The sequence below is a fragment of the Camellia sinensis genome, chromosome 3, assembly GCF_055761805.1.
Source record: "Camellia sinensis isolate YWXY chromosome 3, ASM5576180v1, whole genome shotgun sequence".
Classification (NCBI taxonomy): Eukaryota; Viridiplantae; Streptophyta; class Magnoliopsida; order Ericales; family Theaceae; genus Camellia; species Camellia sinensis.
Window position 1 is genome coordinate 6,266,940 of NC_138963.1, and position 18,882 is coordinate 6,285,821.

General features: G+C 35.5%; 2 protein-coding genes across 2 annotated transcripts; one reads left to right on the top strand and one right to left on the bottom strand.

Moving 5' to 3' along the window:
• Positions 1 to 2,247: 2,247 nt before the first annotated feature.
• Positions 2,248 to 4,060, bottom strand: LOC114259281 (transmembrane protein, putative (Protein of unknown function, DUF599)). Its single transcript, XM_028199294.2, has 2 exons — positions 3,823 to 4,060; positions 2,248 to 2,885 (listed from the first exon to the last, which is right to left on the bottom strand). Exons 1-2 carry the CDS (start codon positions 3,985 to 3,987, stop codon positions 2,373 to 2,375), a joined length of 678 nt encoding a protein of 225 aa, XP_028055095.2. The 5' UTR covers positions 3,988 to 4,060; the 3' UTR covers positions 2,248 to 2,372.
• A 1,544-nt stretch (positions 4,061 to 5,604) lies between these two features.
• Positions 5,605 to 16,756, top strand: LOC114259262 (uncharacterized). The gene is made up of 5 exons (XM_028199271.2): positions 5,605 to 6,048; positions 7,105 to 8,038; positions 8,749 to 8,844; positions 8,980 to 9,116; positions 16,299 to 16,756. Exons 1-5 carry the CDS (start codon positions 5,804 to 5,806, stop codon positions 16,432 to 16,434), a joined length of 1,548 nt encoding a protein of 515 aa, XP_028055072.2. The 5' UTR covers positions 5,605 to 5,803; the 3' UTR covers positions 16,435 to 16,756.
• The last annotated feature ends 2,126 nt before the right edge of the window (positions 16,757 to 18,882 follow it).

An 18,882-nucleotide genomic window follows, 5' to 3' on the forward strand; every position in this document is an offset into this window, starting at 1 on the left:
CTCATACTGGCTACTCGTCTTACACTTAATGACTAATTTATTTAAGCTCACATTTCTTGGATGACGTGACTCTTGAATGTTACTTCATCCAATGATGTAACATTATTTACAAGTCAAATTACAAAGTCAATCCGCGCAGCTCATTAGTCAAGATCATATACAGATCTATTGAGGGCTTACTAATTTCATAACTCCAAAACTCGCCAACCAAAACAACGTAGCGTGCCGCTAACCATAGCGCACACATTAGTTTTTATTATGCCAAACAAGGCAACAAAACCACGGCGACTTTTGAGTCATGTTTCCTTACTTTGGCTCAATTAAGACTTGACCTAAAGTCTCCAAGACTTTTGCTCATCTAAAGAATGGGATTACATTGTTCACATTTGAACATCTCTACTAAGTCTAGGTCAACCAAATTAACTTCCATAAGTTAAATCAATTTAGAGAGAAATTCGCAATAGGATTAATTTGATTAGCATAATATAATTTTGCCGCAAAAATCTAAATTAAATAGTGACAATATTACACAAGTCGCAAGATCGAAAATCCGCTATGCTCGTAATCATCTCTTGCGCCACAAGTGACAATTATCCAAAATTTAGTTTAATTTATGCGCAAAATATTGGTTTTCGGGAGTTAATCTACAAGGATTTCTCTCAACCGAATAACCTCCCACTGACTATGGCATATACAAAGCATGATAAATTCCATACAATAGCATCTCAATATAAATTTACAAACAACTCATGCTATATTTATTTAATGATGGAATTCAAATAAATAAATAAATAATCATGCTCCTCTAATTACAACAAACCCAAAAAATATGCTGTATTTAATATTTAAATTATGTCATAACAGAAAGTATATCATCCTGAAATTTTCTGGAATTTTTCTGAATTTTTTCTGGAATTTTAAATAACTAATAAACACACATAAAATTAGAAATAAATATTCCAGAATCTGGTAAAATGCTATAATTATACCAGTAAACAGTAAACCATAACAGTAGTGTACAATAAAAAATTCAGCCCCAGAAACTTAATCATGTAACACCAGATGTATTTTAAAGCAAAAATAATGCATTATTATTTCAGGAAAAATATTTTTTATTTTTATAAAATTTTCAAAATTTTACAGAAGATAAAAAATTTAATTCTGAGTCTAACGGTACCAACCATGCTTAAAACAAAGCTATAACGAATAAATTATGGCCAATTAACGCAATTCAAAATTAAAAACAAACAAACAGAGCCTTAGAGCCAAGCCAAGCGGGAAAAACGGTTCGGCTCGGCTCGCCGCCGCTCAGCGCAACTCGGCGCGAGTCGGCTCAAGGAGCGGCTCGGCGCGGCTCGGAGCGCGGCTCAGCCGGCGGCTCAAACCACGCGGCGCGCATGCGAGGCGCGAACGGCATGCGCGTGGACAGCGCCGCTGACGCGCGCGTGATGGCGCGTGCAGGCGCGTCAGCAGGGCATCCGGCGCGTGCAGGCGCGTCAGCAGGGCATCCGGCGCGTGGCTGCGCGTGGGACGCGTGGAAAACGGCTCACGACGTCAGGTGGCGCGTGGTATGCACGCGCCGCCTTCCAGGGTGTTTTCTGGTCCGATTTTTGTACTGCCGGACTCCTTTTTCCAAAATAAAATCATTTATGGTCTTAAAAAAGACATTAATGATCATAAAAATGAAATATTTTGGATCTCTACCTCTTTTATAAATATACACATGATAAAAGAAAGCAAGAAAATACCCATCAATGGCTCTGATACCAATGTAAATCAAAACACAAAACATGCAGCGGAAAAATATTTAGATCATACCTTTAGATGATAGAATCTCGTGGGTAAATCACGTGCTTCCAGAATCTGATAAACCAACCCAGCAGTGAAGTGATATTATAAAATGAATATCACCCACACAAATCACAGTGCAAATGACTTCATCGTTGTTTTTTTGGGAGAGAGTCAGCATATGGGTAAAACTCAGATCATACATTGTTTCTCTCATAATCACTCATAACCCATATACCAGATATATTATATATTATTATTATCTATCCATATCAGTAATGGAGATAATATCTGTATCCTGAGTGGTTATCCTAAATAGGTTTGAATTCAATTTCAAAACCTATTTGGATAAGATTCAAATTCAAATTCAAATGATCATGCCACATGGGCGCCCATTACTAACACTCAATATATCAATACAAATGTTTTGAGACATAACATAAGCAAGGGGGAAAAAAATTGAGAATAGAGGATCCGTGCCCCAAAGTACCCTGTGCTTGCTGAACAAAAAGACTAGTTTATTATTTTTGAAGCCATGAAGTTGATGCATATTTACAATTGATTGCCAATAACCAATATTGTTTTCAACTGAGACCTTTCTTACTATTTTTGGCAAACTCACCAGAAAAATCAAGCTCATACAGCCCCCAAATCAGTAGCACAGAGGACAACGCAACCGGCACAGGGCCAAACATCCACAGCAACAGAGTAAAAGTGATGCAAAGCACTCGGCTACCAACAACCGCCAACAAGAACCCTCGCTCCAGTATCGTCTGTGTGTATCCAGGCGAAGAAAACTCATGATCAGCCGATGCATTGATCAAGAAAATGGCATCTGTCAAGCATCCGATGGAAATGGAGCTGCACAGGAAGCTAACCAACAGGAACAGTGATGCTGCGCCGTACTTCAGAACAAGGATGGCACCAGCCTGTGAATCGAAAAGTCTGTTGGTGAAGAGGTGACCTGCCTTGTAGGTGTTGTTGGCCAGAACTGCTAGTGACAAGTTTATGGTGATTGCTATTGAAGCAGTGAGTATTGTGGTCATTAAAGTGTTTCTCAAGCTTTGGACTGCCAGCACACTCTTCTTATCATCACCCTACACAAGAAAAATTTGCACTAGCAAATTAACAATGAGATTGGCAATAGGTGGATCAAGGATTTTAATGTAGAGGGAATGAACATATATATTAAAAAAAATTTAAACGAAAGTCTAAATTATAATATCAATTTCTACATTTATAAAAATGTACTTTGAGAGGTAGTCATAAAGAGAGAAATATTTTTAAGAACCTAGAGAGGACGACCACTTAAATATATATATATATATATATATATTTAAAGACTCTAGATCGAGACTGTACAATTTTGGATGGTTTTTTGAAATCATAAAAGGGGCTATAGACCTCTTGCTGCCCTTCTAGGTCCATCCTTGGTGGTGTGAGAGGTGAAGTTTTGAGCATGAGACATTTACACTAGGTCCGAACTTAGCCACGAAGCCACATGGAAGAGATCTGTGTGGTAAGCATCGGAAGGGCACAAAGCCATGTGATTCAAGATGAGTGGAGATACTCATAACGATTGTTGAAAGATTCAGCCTGCAATCAAGGGATCACTCCTTAGCAATTGGGGAAGTGGGCAACAAACATAGAGCCGTTGGAGAAGCAAGGGAAGTTGGAGACAGAGTAAGCTACATTTTAGTAGTAGTGCCACCATGTTCTCTGGAAGTAGTTACAGAGCTAAGAAAATAAGTCAACATAAGGTATAAATACTTGTAAAGCCAACAAAGTAACTGAGAATTAGCTATTGAATACTGCGAGCCCTTTATTGATAATTATTTAAGAAGTCCTGCTTCTCACATTGAAAGCACCGGAGCCCCTGACAATCATCCAACAATACCGGCTCAAGGTGTTTACGGTTTGTGTGTTTTGCAGGATCACTGGTGCATCACAGATGTCCATCTTGTTCATACACTGGAGTGGATAATTACCATTCACAATAGGATTAATTGTGTAAGAGATTGGGGGATGCCTTACCTGTTTCATGTCCTGCAACCATGCTCTCCTCATGAATGTGTCCATGCCTATGGTGGTTAGAAAGGGCTTGTTCTTGAAGGTGTGCCAGAGGAAGGCATGGTAGCCTATTGTGAAGAATAGGCTCAAGGGGACCAATATTGTGTCCAGATAGAGAATCACTCCCATCTTTCAATTGGCGGGCATCCAATAGACTCTGAGATGGTTTGGTAGCAAAACAGGCTTTATAACACTAATCTCTCCCTTTAAACTATTTTAAGTGATTTTTTAGTGGAGTTTAGGTCATGAGGACAAGGAGACGGAAGGCACTTATCTTGGTTTTAGTAATGGGTGTCTCTATTGTGGAAAATACATATAATAGTTAATGGACAACAAGTTTACACACACATACAATATATATATTGGTAAGGAGGACATTTGAAATTATGTTTTGATTAATCATTTAAGTACATATAATCTTTACGTTCAACTTTATATATTAAGTAATTATTGAGCCGACTAAAAATGATTTCGTAAGGGTCAAACATTTATGAGATTATAATTAATAATCTATGTTTCTTATAGTGCTTATCACATTTGTCATCTTTTTTTTTGGTTGTTTCTGAATGGCCTATCAAATAACTCTCAAGTGTTAATTAGATTATACATTAAGTTCAAACTGTGAAAATGAGGTTTAAAAGGCGCACACCCACTTTAGGCAGGTGAAATCCTCCCAAATTTGCTAAGTATCATATTAATATTCCATTGCCAGGCAAAATGATTCAATAATATGATCTAATAATGCCATTTCACAATGCTATACATCAAGAAAGTAGTAGATGATCTCATGCCAAGAGTACAAGTCTTTTGTCCCACTTTTTTGTTCCATTCTCTGTTATATATTTATCTGATATTATCACATTACTAAAAATAAATATATATATAAAAAAAAAAAAAAACTTTCATTTATTGTTAACTTTATTTTATTTTCTCTCTTATGATGGCATGGGTTTTGGGATTTCTGCATTGACACATGAAAGAAAGAGGTTAGAGTCAGACATTTTGATATGCCATGCCTTTATAGTCAGACATTTTGATATGCCATGCCTTTATCTTTTTTAGCAGCAGCCATCAAATATTGGACCTTCTCAAATTTAATGTTGATGGTTGTTATTTTATTTTTTTTGGTTTACCTCAATTGAAAATTATGCCATGGTACTAAATCTATGCAACAGAATGGGATTGAATAAATCTATCCTCTCTTATAGTCCTGCTGCTTGGATCTCCAAACCATTACATATGTTATTGGGAAAGTTCAAAGGAACTTATCAGATAATACATCTTTGGCTCATAAATCCTACCTCGCGATTTTTTCAGCATTCAGGCATTGGCCCAAGTAAATATAACTTGCCTTCAATTTTTTTGAGTACCAAGTTTTACTAATGAGGTTTTAAATTTTCAAAAGTTCTATTATCTCTCAGAAGTTTTTCTTTATAAAAAAAAAATACAGTACTAGTGTCAAGTTTTAACGAATTACTTTTTTTTTAATTGTACATATAATCTCCTGCTTCAATCCTCATTTTTTTTCTTTTTTATTTAAAATCTCTAAGAAATCAGAAAAAAATATTTTAATATTTTAAAATTCTGAGAAATCAGAATTTTACTATAAATATTGATATGTGATTTAGATTTATATAATAATGAATCTCAATCATTCAATATTTTTTTAGATAAAATTTTTAACTGCTTAAGTTTTTTTTTTTTTTTTTTTAAGAACAACTATCAAAAAAAAAAAAAAAATCTGATATGGCCAAGGAGTAGTTTCCAGATACAAACAAAGCTACCCATAGAATAGAATACGGGGTCGTTTTTACTTTTCTTAAGTTAAAGTTGACACGTCACTTTTGTAAAACTGTTCCTCCTCGTTTCCTTTCCCTTCCCTTCCCCCGGTCGTCAACACGCAGAGCAGAACCAGCAACAGAGAGAGAGAGAGATAGAGATAGAGATGATACGGGGGGGACGCTATCGTAGTCGTAAAGGCTTGGTAGGGTTTTTAGTTTGCTCTCTCTATATACTCGATTCGATCTCACTCGTCTCTGCTTCGATTCACGAGTACCGGGACGAATCTTTCGCTACTCAGTCCAGTGTCTTCTTCTTCCATGGAGGTAGCGAAGGCCTCTACGCTTCCAACTTCCACGATTCATCTCCCAATTCTTCTGATTCTTCCTACAAACCCAAGTCTTTCATTAGGTATATTATTATTCCTCATCAAAACTTAGTATTTTTCTATTTCTCTGTCTGTGTCCGTGTTTTTGCATCATTACATGTATCTATTCATGTGTTTCTTCAAAGTTAAGAATTGGTTTATTGAAATTGGCTATTTCTTGAAGTTAGAGAGCTAATTTGACTTTGATTTTGGTGATTCGGAATTCCATTCAAGTTCGTTGTTGATCAGTCATAAAGAATTGTATTTTTCATTAACAAATGCATTGGTAATATTAAATTGGGTCAAAAAACAGACTAAAAACTCCATTTTGCAATCTTTGAACATTAATTCCTGATTATATTATTTAAAATCATAGCCTACTACATTACTTAGGGCATCTCCAATTCTTACCCAAATGTTGACTCAAACTAAAGTTTTTAAGTAAAAAACAACTCAAAACACTCCTTCACTCAAACTCATACCTACCAACTTGAGTTTTACTCAAAGCTTGATGTCTTTTTCAATATTGTAAAATTATAAAGTGATTCTTGGAAATTTAACATGGAGTGGAGCAGAGTGGAGTGGAGTGGATGATCTCCTAAAGAAACTATTAAACTAGTCATGCCATAATTTCTCAAATGGGATGGGAGATTTGCTTGTTTTGACAGTTTACATGACCAATGACCATGAATTTTTATCTTTCTTGGAGTTTTCTGCTTTTTGTGTGTGTATTAAATGTTCTTTACTTAGTAGTAATTTGAAACTGCTGTTTCAAAAGCTTTTTATATTTTATAAAACATGGGATTTTTTGGACAATGCAAGGAAATTAAATTTGAAAGAACATCAGTTTTTCTTGAATGTGTACCTAAGGAGATAACTTCTCTCGCAAGATATGGTTATGAGCTAATGACCAAAATTTAAAAAACTACATATCTTTCTTTGAAAGAACGGTTTAATTGGTAAGTTGTCAACTTTTTTGCCTAGGCATGTCATAATGTAAATTAATGGGTAAGAGGTTCGAATAGTACTCATGCACTTTACTTTGTAGATCCTCGCTTTAATATTTGTGCTGGATCTCACCCTTTCCTTATGAATTCCAGATTTGAAAATGTCATCTTTGTGAGGTCAAAAGAGTCCAGTGAGAAACAGAATCCGATGCAGAGTGGGACTGGATTGGTTGAAACTATTATAGTTGAGGTAAAAGATAGGGAAAGAATTGGAGGTGCTTTTCTAAAGTCTGATGCAATATGTTGCACCCCAGAACTTTCCCAGGATAAATCCTGCAAGGTAGGGGAGGTTATTATTCACAAAAACCTAGACAATCCCGAGTGGCCAAAACGCATTCAAACTTTCTTTGAAGGAACACGTCAAGAAGCTAAGATGACTCCTCAAAATGTGAAAATACAAAATACTGGAATGTACTATCTTTATTTCATGTTTTGTGATCCAGAGCTCAAGGGCACAGTAGTTCGGGGTAGAACTGTGTGGAGGAACCCAGAAGGTTATTTACCTGGGAAGATGGTCCCTATGATGACTTTCTATGGAATTGTAGCTTTAGCTTATCTTGTACTTGGCCTAATGTGGTTTTTACGGTTTGTCCAATTCTGGAAGGATATTATACAGTTGCACTACCATATTACAGCAGTAATTGCTCTTGGAATGTGTGAAACAGCTCTCTGGTATTTTGAGTATGCAAATTTAAATGCCACAGGAAGCAGACCAATGGGCATCACATTGTGGGTAGTAACCATTAGTGTTGTTAAGAAGACTCTATCTCGCTTGCTTCTTTTGGTGGTTTCAATGGGCTATGGTGTGGTGAAGCCTACCCTTGGTGGTGTAACCTCAAGAGTACTTCTTCTTGGTATGATATATTTTGTTGCTTCAGAGGCTCTTGACCTTGTCGAGCATTTGGGGAACATCAATGACTTCTCTGGAAAAGCTAAGATATATTTGGTGCTTCCTGTTGCTTTTTTGGATTCGTGGTTTATATTGTGGATTTTCTCTGCATTGTCCAAAACATTAGAAAAACTTCAGGTAATTTTTCTGTTTCAAAATCCTCTTTTCCTATTTCCAACCACAAACTTCTGTATGAACACTGGAATTTCTCAATTTGTCTTCAGCATATGTACCGTAAGACTAGACGGATTATACTATTTAATAACACAATAGGATGATTGTTGGTCCCATTAAATTTCATGTAGTCGGGCTTATTATTTGTTCTGTTCATCTACTAAACATGACTCGATAGGTTTTGTGTGTGCATGCATTAGACATTGATTACATATTATGCATGAATTGATGTATGTGTGCTGTGAATTTGTGTTTGTGGGTGTGATTGATAGACAAATGAATGAATGGATCTACAACCTTACTATTGTGATGAATCTCTTTAAACTCATCAAGTTAGGCCAATTTTTCATATAATTGGCGTAATGCATGACCTAGCCTGTGGTGAATCAGTTCTTTTCTCTGCTGCTAGAATGATGATTTGATTGAGTGCTTGAACTTGCCAACTACAACAGATCTATAAAATAGATACTGGATTATACTGGATTTGCTGAAAATATTTGCGCTAACTTTATTTATTTTCTTCTACTTATGAAAATATATTTGGAACATGTGTAGATGCTTTTGGCACCTGAATAAGAAGGTAGTCCGTGAGTACTAGAAAATATGCTTTGTTTGAATGGTGTCACCATTGATGGCTCCTTTTCTCTCATTTTCCTGCCTTTTTTTGAGTGCAGATGCGGAGAAGCATGATCAAACTTGAGCTCTATCGGAAGTTTACCAATTCCCTCGCAGTTTTTGTGTTGCTTTCTATTGGTTGGATTGGCTATGAGGTAGTACATTTTTTTGTTTTGTTCATAGAATAATATTTCATACGCTCATAGCTTCATAAACCTTGACAACAAATGAAAACTTGTCTAATGTTCCCATTCATATAGTTTTCTGATTAATGGCTCATGTTGGCTCAGCTCTACTTCAATGCAAGTGACCCATTAAGTGAGCTATGGCAATTTGCCTGGATAATTCCGGCTTTCTGGACTCTGCTTGCATTCTCTCTCTTGGTGGTGATATGTGTTCTTTGGGCTCCTTCAAGTAACCCGACTAGGTATTTTCTATGATACTAATGCCTTCATTTTTATTGTCTGCTAATTCATAGAAGTATCTAAACAAACTGTTTGGATAGTAATGGTTTTAATCACCTGGCAGAGCCAGATGCTTGCAACAAGATACCTAACTGACTAATCTATCAGAACTTCAAACATAAATATGAGTTTACTGGGCTCATTAAGAGTGTCGTAACTTTGAAGATACATTTTAATTTTACAAATGTACTAACTCACACATTGCATACAAAGGGGGCTGGTCTGGGTGTGGGGTACCTTTTTTTTAGTAATAATTTTGTTCTCAAAGAAACACATGCATGTGCACACCAAGGACCAAAGAAGTATAAACCCCACACACTGTAGACTTGAAGGGCCTAACTTTTGGAGGGGCAATGGAGACTTGTAAGTAGGGATGGCAATGGATAACCCATCCAATGGATATCCATGGAGACCCGACCCAAATACATGGGGTTTCTTCATTTTTTTCTACCTGTTGGGTTGGGTAGGTGATATTGTTTAAATTCCCATCGGGGATGGGTAGCCGCCCATTTCCCCATATCCCTGTCTACAACTAGGTTTTTCATTCTCACTCTCTCTCATTCTCTCACTCCAAATTCCTCAGATTCTTCAAGCTTACTGGGATTCATGACTTTGTAATAAATTGTCTTACGAACCAAACAAACTGCTGGAAATTTGTGTTATAATAAGATAGTGGCATCTATATAATATGATAGTGGTGTTGGTGGTAGATAGTGGCATGTATAGAATATGATAGTGGTGTTGGTGGTAGATAGTGGCATGTATAGAATATGATAGTGGTGTTGGTGGTAGATAGTGGCATGCATATAATATGATAGTGGTAGATAGTGGTAATATATAATATGTAAGTGGCATATAATGGGTTATAATGATGTTTGTAATATCTCCTATATAAGGAGTGTCATTTGGTCTTGTAAAATAAGAAGTTTTGAATATAACAGAAATATATTCCTTCTTCCTCATATTTTCGGAGTTCTTCTTCCTCATATTTTCTAAGTTGGTATCAGAGCAACAAAAAACACAGCAGCCCTAAAACCGTCATAGCCATGTCGGAAGTCACGTCCGAAACCACTTCAACCCCTGCCGCTGCCATTCCAGTGAAAACGTCCAACTCTCACTCTGTCCAAATCACCACCATCCGCCTAAATGGTGATAATTTTCTCCGCTGGTCACAATCTGTCCGGATGTATATCCGTGGGCAAGGAAAGATCGGTTACATCACTGGTGACAAGAAGGCTCCTGCTGTTAATGATCCGCTGTTCGACAGTTGGGACGCTGAAAACTCCATGGTTATGACATGGTTGGTCAATTCCATGGAGGAGGATATAAGCTCTAATTACATGTGCTATCCTACTGCACAAGAATTGTGGGATAATGTTTGTCAGATGTATTCTGACCTAGGAAATCAATCTCAAGTTTTCGAATTAACTTTGAAGTTGGGAGAGATTCGTCAAGGAGATGATTCCGTCACCAAATATTTCAATTCGTTGAAAAGGTTGTGGCAGGATCTTGACATCTTCAACACATACGAATGGAAATCGGTTGACGACTGCAACCACCACAAGAAAACTGTGGAAGACAGCCGTATTTACAAGTTTCTTGCCGGCCTCAACATTGAGTTCGATGAAGTGCGAGGAAGAATTATTGGCAGACCTCCTCTCCCATCCATTGGCGAAGTATTTGCCGAAGTCAGAAGGGAAGAGAGCCGAAGGAGCGTCATGCTTAAGAAAAAAGGTACTGGTGAATCAATTGAAATTTCTGCTTTAATTAGCGATGCTGCGGCCAACAAGGCTGCAAATTACCAGCGCAGGTTTGATGATAAGCCACGGGTCTGGTGTGATTTTTGCAACAAGCCTCGCCATACACGCGAAACGTGTTGGAAGATCCATGGCAAACCTGTCAACTGGAAAAGCAGTAAACAAGGAGAGAAGAATCGTGGCTTTCCTACCGCTAATGAAGCCGATTCAGGTCCCTTCAACAAAGAGCAGATTGATCAACTCTTAAAGCTGATAAAATCCAACTCCTCATCCGGTACTCCTAGTGTTTTGTTGGCACAAACAGGTAGAAATCCTAAAGCCTTCTCTTGCCTAAACTTCTCTCCGTGGATCATAGATTCCGGTGCCTCCGATCACATGACTAGTTTTTCCCATTTATTTAGTACCTATTTCCCTTGTTCTGGTCATGACAAAATCAGAATAGCCGATGGTAGTTTTTCACCTATTGCAGGAAAAGGATTTATTAAACTAACTGAGAAAATTAATCTCAATGCTGTTCTTCACGTCCCCAACTTAGCCTGTAACCTTTTGTCTGTCAGTAAACTATCTAAGGATTCTAATTGTCGTGTTACATTTTTTGAATCCCATTGTGAATTTCAGGACCAGAACTCGGGGATGATGATTGGGCGTGCTAGGATGCTTGAAGGTCTTTACTACTTTGATGAAGTACCTGTTAGTAATAAAAAAGCTCAGAGCTTTAATAGTACTAGTTCAATCTCTGTTCGAGAAAAAATAATGCTATGGCACTATAGGCTAGGACATCCTAGTTCTCTTTATCTGAAACATTTATTTCCAGAATTATTTAAAGGGATTGATTGTTCTTCTTTTCATTGTGAAAGTTGCATTTTTGCAAAATTTCATCGCTCTACTTATTTGCCAAAACCTTACCAGGCTTCCAAACCTTTTTATTTAATTCATAGTGATGTTTGGGGCCCTTCTAAAATCACTACTCTTTCTGGTAAAAGATGGTTTGTTACATTTATTGATGACCATACCCGCTTATGTTGGATTTATTTGATGAATAAAAAATCTGACGTGAAAAATTTATTCACAAATTTTTACAATATGATTGAAAACCAATTTCAAACCAAAATTGGTATTTTACATTCTGATAATGGAACAGAATATTTCAATGAGCAGTTGGGTGAGTTTTTGGAAAAAAAGGGGATTTTTCATCAATCTACATGTCGGGATACCCCTCAACAAAATGGCATTGCAGAACGAAAAAATAAACATCTACTTGAAGTAGCACGTGCTATAATGTTTTACATGCATGTTCCTAAATATTTATGGGGTGAAGCAATTTTAACAGCCTCTTATTTGATAAACAGGATGCCTACAAAGGTGTTAACATACAAAACACCTTTCGATTGTCTCAAAACTTTTTTTCCTGACACGAGGTTGTTTTCTGATTTACCCGCCAAAGTTTTTGGATGTACTGCCTATGTTCATGTTCCCAGCCAATTTCGTTCAAAACTTGACCCCCGTGCTATAAAATGTGTTTTTTTGGGTTATTCCTCAAACAAAAAGGGGTATAAGTGTTTCGATCCTCAAACCAAGAAATTTCATGTGAGTATGGATGTGTCATTTGTTGAAACAAAATCCTATTTCCCCAACACTTCTCTTCAGGGGGAGACAAGTGGAGTAGAAGACCGTTTTTGGGATATTTCTATCCCGCTCCCCAATGTCATTTATCCTACACAAAAACCACATCTGTCTGATAATGATCACTCAGGAGAACCAAGTTCTATGGTGCCTAGTCAAGAAGATTCTTGTTTAGGGGGAGAAGTACTACAAAATGATCTAAATCCTGAGCTTCAGGTTTATACTAGGAAGCGATTTCATCTGAGGAATAATGACCCGAAGGTCCATCCTAATGACCCGAATGTCCACCCGAGTTCTGGCATCGAAATTTTAGGTAATCCTATTCCTTCTATTTCTGACCTTGATGTTCCTATAGCAATTAGGAAAGGTGTCCGAAATTGCATTAAACATCCTATTGCAAATTACCTCTCCTATCAAAGACTGTCTAAAAACCATAGAGCTTTCACATCTAGGATTTCACACTTGTTTGTTCCAAGGAATATACAGGAAGCATTGGATGATCCGAATTGGAAATTAGCAGTCATGGAGGAGATGAATGCTTTAAGGAAAAGTGGTACTTGGGAGATAGTTGATCTACCCAAAGACAAGAAAACAGTTGGGTGTAAATGGGTGTTTACGATAAAATGTAACGCAGATGGAAGCGTTGAGAGATACAAGGCGAGACTGGTGGCTAAAGGCTTCACTCAAACTTATGGGATCGACTATCAGGAGACGTTTGCTCCTGTTGCTAAAATAAATTCCATCAGAGTACTGTTATCTCTTGCAGTAAATTCAGATTGGCCTCTACATCAACTTGACATTAAAAATGCATTTCTCAATGGTGATCTTGAAGAGGAGGTGTTCATGAGCCTACCGCCGGGATTTGAGCAGAGACTTGGAAGCGACAGAGTATGCAGATTGAACAAGTCATTATACGGACTCAAACAATCACCAAGAGCGTGGTTTGAACGCTTTGGGAAGGCAGTTATCAGTTGTGGCTTCTCGCAGAGTCAAGCAGATCACACAATATTTTATAAACATTCAAAAAAACAGTAAAATTGCAATTTTGATTGTTTATGTTGATGACATCATTTTAACTGGTAATGATGAAGCAGAGTTAGCAGCCCTCAAAGAGAAACTCGCAAAAGAATTTCACATTAAGGATCTGGGAGCCCTCAAGTATTTCCTCGGAATGGAATTTGCAAGATCCAAGGAAGGTATATTCGTTAATCAGAGAAAATATGTTCTTGATCTCCTTGGAGAAACAGGTATGCTTGGTTGTAAGATGGTGGAGACTCCGATCGAGCCTAACTTGAAGTTACAAGCTGCTAAGGCTGAAGAAGTCAAAGAGAGGGAACAATATCAGCGACTTGTCGGGAAATTGATTTACTTGTCTCATACGCGGCCTGATATTGCCTTTGCAGTCAGCATGGTAAGTCAGTTCATGCACTCACCAGGGGCAGAGCACTTTGAGGCCGTTTATAAGATCTTAAGATATTTGAAAGGAACTCCAGGGAGAGGCTTACTGTTCAAGAAACATGGACATCTTCAAGTTGAAGTATACACAGACTGGGCAGGAAGTGTTACAGACAGGAGATCAACATCCGGATACTGCTCCTTTGTAGGTGGGAACCTAGTTACATGGCGGAGTAAAAAACAGACTGTGGTAGCTAGAAGTAGTGCAGAAGCAGAGTTCAGAGCTGTTGCCCATGGAATCTGTGAAGTAATGTGGATTAAAAGAATTCTTGAAGAATTAAAGCTTTCTCACCCGACACCTATGAAGGTCTATTGTGACAACAAAGCAGCTATATCTATAGCTCATAATCCAGTTCTACATGATCGCACAAAACATATAGAAGTGGATAAACATTTCATCAAGGAGAAAATCAATGCTGGCATAATCTGTATGACCTACCTTCCAACAGGTGAACAATTAGCTGATGTGCTAACAAAGGGACTACACAAGAAGCAATTTGATAAGCTGACTAGCAAGCTGGCTATGGAAGATATCTTCAAACCAGCTTGAGGGGGAGTGCTGGAAATTTGTGTTATAATAAGATAGTGGCATGTATATAATATGATAGTGGTGTTGGTGGTAGATAGTGGCATGTATAGACTATGATAGTGGTGTTGGTGGTAGATAGTGGCATGTATAGAATATGATAGTGGTGTTGGTGGTAGATAGTGGCATGCATATAATATGATAGTGGTAGATAGTGGTAATATATAATATGTAAGTGGCATATAATGGGTTATAATGATGTTTGTAATATCTCCTATATAAGGAGTGTCATTTGGTCTTGTAAAATAAGAAGTTTTGAATATAACAGAAATATATTCCTTCTTCCTCATATTTTCGGAGTTCTTCTTCCTCATATTTTTTAAGTCAAACTTTCCATGCAATCAATTATTCAAAATCAAAATAAAATACAGAATAGACAATAAAGCATAGTAATTGACAAACCAAACCACATGGAAAGAAAAGAAAACAAACCAAACATTGAAATTAAATTAAAAGTAATAATAAATTTCATACATGAATCAAAATACAAAGACCAATCATGTATTCACACTTTCTCCAAATCCTTGCATTCCAATAATTTTCTATCTCAAGAAAACCAAAAGGAAAAAAAAGAAAATTTATATACAAGTCAAATAATTCAGAAACAATAATAATAATAAGAAAATCAATGAAACATGTACTGTTGAAGATGGTCTCTGTTTCTCTGATCAATCGATCTTAACACTATTTGTTCTCTATCCTTCCATGGCATCGAAATGAGATCCTTTGATCATCATAACCTTAAACTCCGCAAAATTGATCGTTCCATAGCTATCACAATCGACTCCACTAATCATCTTCCTACACTCACCGATCAAGCATTTGTTGCCCAGGCTCCGAAGCACCTTCATCAATTCCTCGGTAGAGATCGATCCATTTACACGTCAAGCTCGATTCTCTTCCTCCACAAGCTTTATCTCTCTATATCTACAACTTTACTTTCTCTCTCTACAAGGGATTGACAGTGTAATCATGGGTTTGGTTGCTGAGAACCCATATCTCCCTCTCTCTTTCCCCTCTTCTTTCTTCCTTTACAAATCCAGAACCTTCCTTCTCTCCTCCTTTACAAATCCAGAACCCTTGTCCTTATTGTTAGATTATACCAGGGATTGTGGATGATCTTGATCTGGGAGTTTTTTTTTTTTTTTTTATTGGATTATTATTATTATTTTTAATATTTTAATTTGATTGATCTTACTGTATGGGACTTAATTGGATACAAGTTTCTTGATTGGCAGCTTTTGGTAGTCCATACTAACATTTTTTTTTTTTTTTGGGTTACTAGAAACTTGTTTGGTTGTCTTATAAATCTTTAAAATAAGCTTTTTAATTAATTAATTAATATGTATTTGATTTTGTTGTTGAATCAAAAAAATTAAAAAATAAAAGTTAATGTGTATTTGGCTTTGGCTGTGAACCTTGAGGGGGGAAAAAAAGGTCAAATTGGGTTGGGAAAAACCCAAACCCATTAGGGGATGGGGAATGGAGAATGGGAAAAAATTATAATAGGGGAATGGGAATGCGGATGAGAAATTAATATCCACCCCATTACCTCCCATTGCTACCCCTACTTGTAAGTCTCACTTGGGATGGAATACACAAACCATGTGAAATAAATTATTTTGTTTTGTTTTGTTTTTCATATAGAAATGTGCTTTTCTGAAGATGGACCAAATAAAACTCTTTTGTTGTTACTATATAAATTTGGTGGGTGGGAATTTCAGGTATGCATATGCAGGAGACACAGCAGATGACTTTGATGAGGAGGCTATCTCACTGACAAGTGCAGTGAAGGTATCTGGTGCAACGGAGCATGTAACTGGGCTAAGTGAAGATCTTGAGGAGGATAAGCGAGAATAATTGTCGAAGCTTTTCTCGTAAGCGATGTTTGATTTGTATGGCAATTTGCCTTTTCTTCAGTGTTGTACAAGCCGTGCTGCATGTACAAAGTGGTATACTACAATCAACTATGATGAACTCGATAGTAAAATCATACGGCTCACTTGTAATTGTCTGATCACTTTTGTTTAAGCTACGGGAGAGAAATTTACTTATGTTTGATCTCGTGTATGGAATCATGACCATATACAAGTGCAAGGAAGCTTACTCGTTTTTCTTATCATGAGCTGTGTGCGCTTCTTCTTATTACTGCAGTCAAAGTAGACAGGCCTGTTTTTATTTATTTATTTTTTTTCAAGAAGCTTTATATTCCTCGAATGCTACTGCTACATTTTGGTTCTTTGTAAACTGCAAACCTTTTTACCTCACGTCTCTGTTTCAAAATGCGGTATATAAATTTTGGGTTTATTGTTGAAACCTTATTGTTTTTGAGTTTTCACCTCCGTCATAGTTGGTGTGTTGGTCATCTTGCACTTGCAGACGACATTCAAGTTTGCAGCCGACTGATTTTACATTCCACCTTAAACAATAAAATTTTAGAGTAAAGCTATATTTTCTTCATCATATTTGAAGATTACAGACTGTCATGCCAGGAAACATGCAACCGAATCTCAATCCCTCTGTACTAGGTTCCACTTGGGACCTCTCGAAACAATGAAAACAACTATATTTTTTGAGTGAATTCCACTTGGATCATCATGTGTTTTATTCTAATTATTTGAGTCGTTCATCTTATAACATGTTTATTAGATTGATTCAATAATTATAATCTTATGATTTTTTTTATTAAATTTGTCTTTAAAAAAATAGATTACAAGTATATTAAAATTAATTGTTCATTATTTAAAGACTAATCAGTGTGTTTGGTTTGAGTTTTTTAAAAATTGAGTTTTTTTATTTTCGTTTTTTTTGTTTTTAGTGAATATTTTTAAAATTTTAAACACTTTTTTTTTTTTAGATGCATCTTACTTAGATGTATCTAAAAAGTAAAAAATTTGTGAAAAAATATTTTTAAAAATTAATAAATACATAAAAATTCAAAAAATGTAATGAATTTTCTTTTTTTTTTTTTGTATTTTTTGTATTTTTGATATTTAGTGAATTTTTAAAAGTTTTTTTTCACAATTTTTTTACTTTTTAGATATATTTATGTTAGGTATGTCCAAAAATTAAAAAAAATTACTTAAAATATTAAAAAAATACAAAAAATAAGAAAGTAGAATTTTTTAAAAAGTGTTTTTGAAAAACCCCAAACAAGCAAGGTGTTATCAGATCAAATCCTATAAAATATATTTGGAAATTCACTCATTTGTCTTTAGTAAGCTTTGAATTCTCCTCCCATCTCTACCTTGTTGGAGTTATCAAATGTTGATATTTTGGCTTGATTGATAATTTAGCAGGCATAGGAGTTTACCATGAATTGATTATTAGATTGGATTGATTTTGGAGTGTGGTTTGATTAATATTGGGCGAATTAGATTAACTCTCATTATAATTTGGGACTTGTGTCAATTTAGTTCTTGACTTTTTAATTGTGACACATTTGACATTAAATTTTAAATTTTATTCTAAATAAGAATAATTGAAGATATCATTACTCAATTTCAAAGGCAAAATCGTCAATTTGATAAAATATAAACTAATTTGACAAAAATAAATGTCAAAAAAATATTTTTGAATTTTAAAAATTATTTTTACCCACCATTGATAAAATTATGTAAAATTAATAAATCTTTTAAGCATTTATTTATTTAACCAAATTAATTTTTATTATGTGTTTAGATGATAATCATGTAATGTGTGGTTGTTAGGTTTTTAATGTGTAATCGATATATTTAATATATGAAATGTCTTTAGTTTTGAATTTTTTGATTTAATAGATTGGTTTAATAATGATATCAAAGTTGTCGACATATTTGACTTTTGAAAAAATAAAAACTAATTTAATGAAAATAAAAACCATCATCCATTACATAATTATCATCCAAACACATAATAAAAATTAATTTGGTAAAATAAATAAACAAATAAATATGTAAAAGATTTATCAATTTTATATAATTTTATCTTTGGTGGGTAGAAATAATTTTAAAAATTCAAAAATATTTTTTTGATATTTATTTTTGTCAAATTAATTTATATTTTATCAAATTTACAATTTTGCTTTTGAAATTGAGTAATGATATCTTTAATTGTCTTTATTTGGAACAAAATTCAAAATTTAATGTCAAATGTGTAACAATTGAAAAGTTAAGGATTAAAGTGATACAAATCTTAAACTATAAGAACCTTTAGCGTAATTTATCTATTAATATATATATATATATATACATATATATATATATATTGGCTGGGGGTGGTTTGATTAATTAAACACCCAAATTCCTATTAGATGTCAACTTTGTGGCT

Coding starts and splice junctions, on each gene's coding strand:
- LOC114259281 (XM_028199294.2), bottom strand. CDS start 3,987: ATGGGAGTGATTCTCTATCTGGACACAATATTGGTCCCCTTGAGCCTA. Junction 2,886..3,822: donor GGTTGCAGGACATGAAACAG/GTAAGGCATCCC, acceptor TTTCTTGTGTAG/GGTGATGATAAGAAGAGTGT.
- LOC114259262 (XM_028199271.2), top strand. CDS start 5,804: ATGATACGGGGGGGACGCTATCGTAGTCGTAAAGGCTTGGTAGGGTTT. Junction 6,049..7,104: donor AAACCCAAGTCTTTCATTAG/GTATATTATTAT, acceptor TATGAATTCCAG/ATTTGAAAATGTCATCTTTG. Junction 9,117..16,298: donor CCTTCAAGTAACCCGACTAG/GTATTTTCTATG, acceptor TGGGAATTTCAG/GTATGCATATGCAGGAGACA.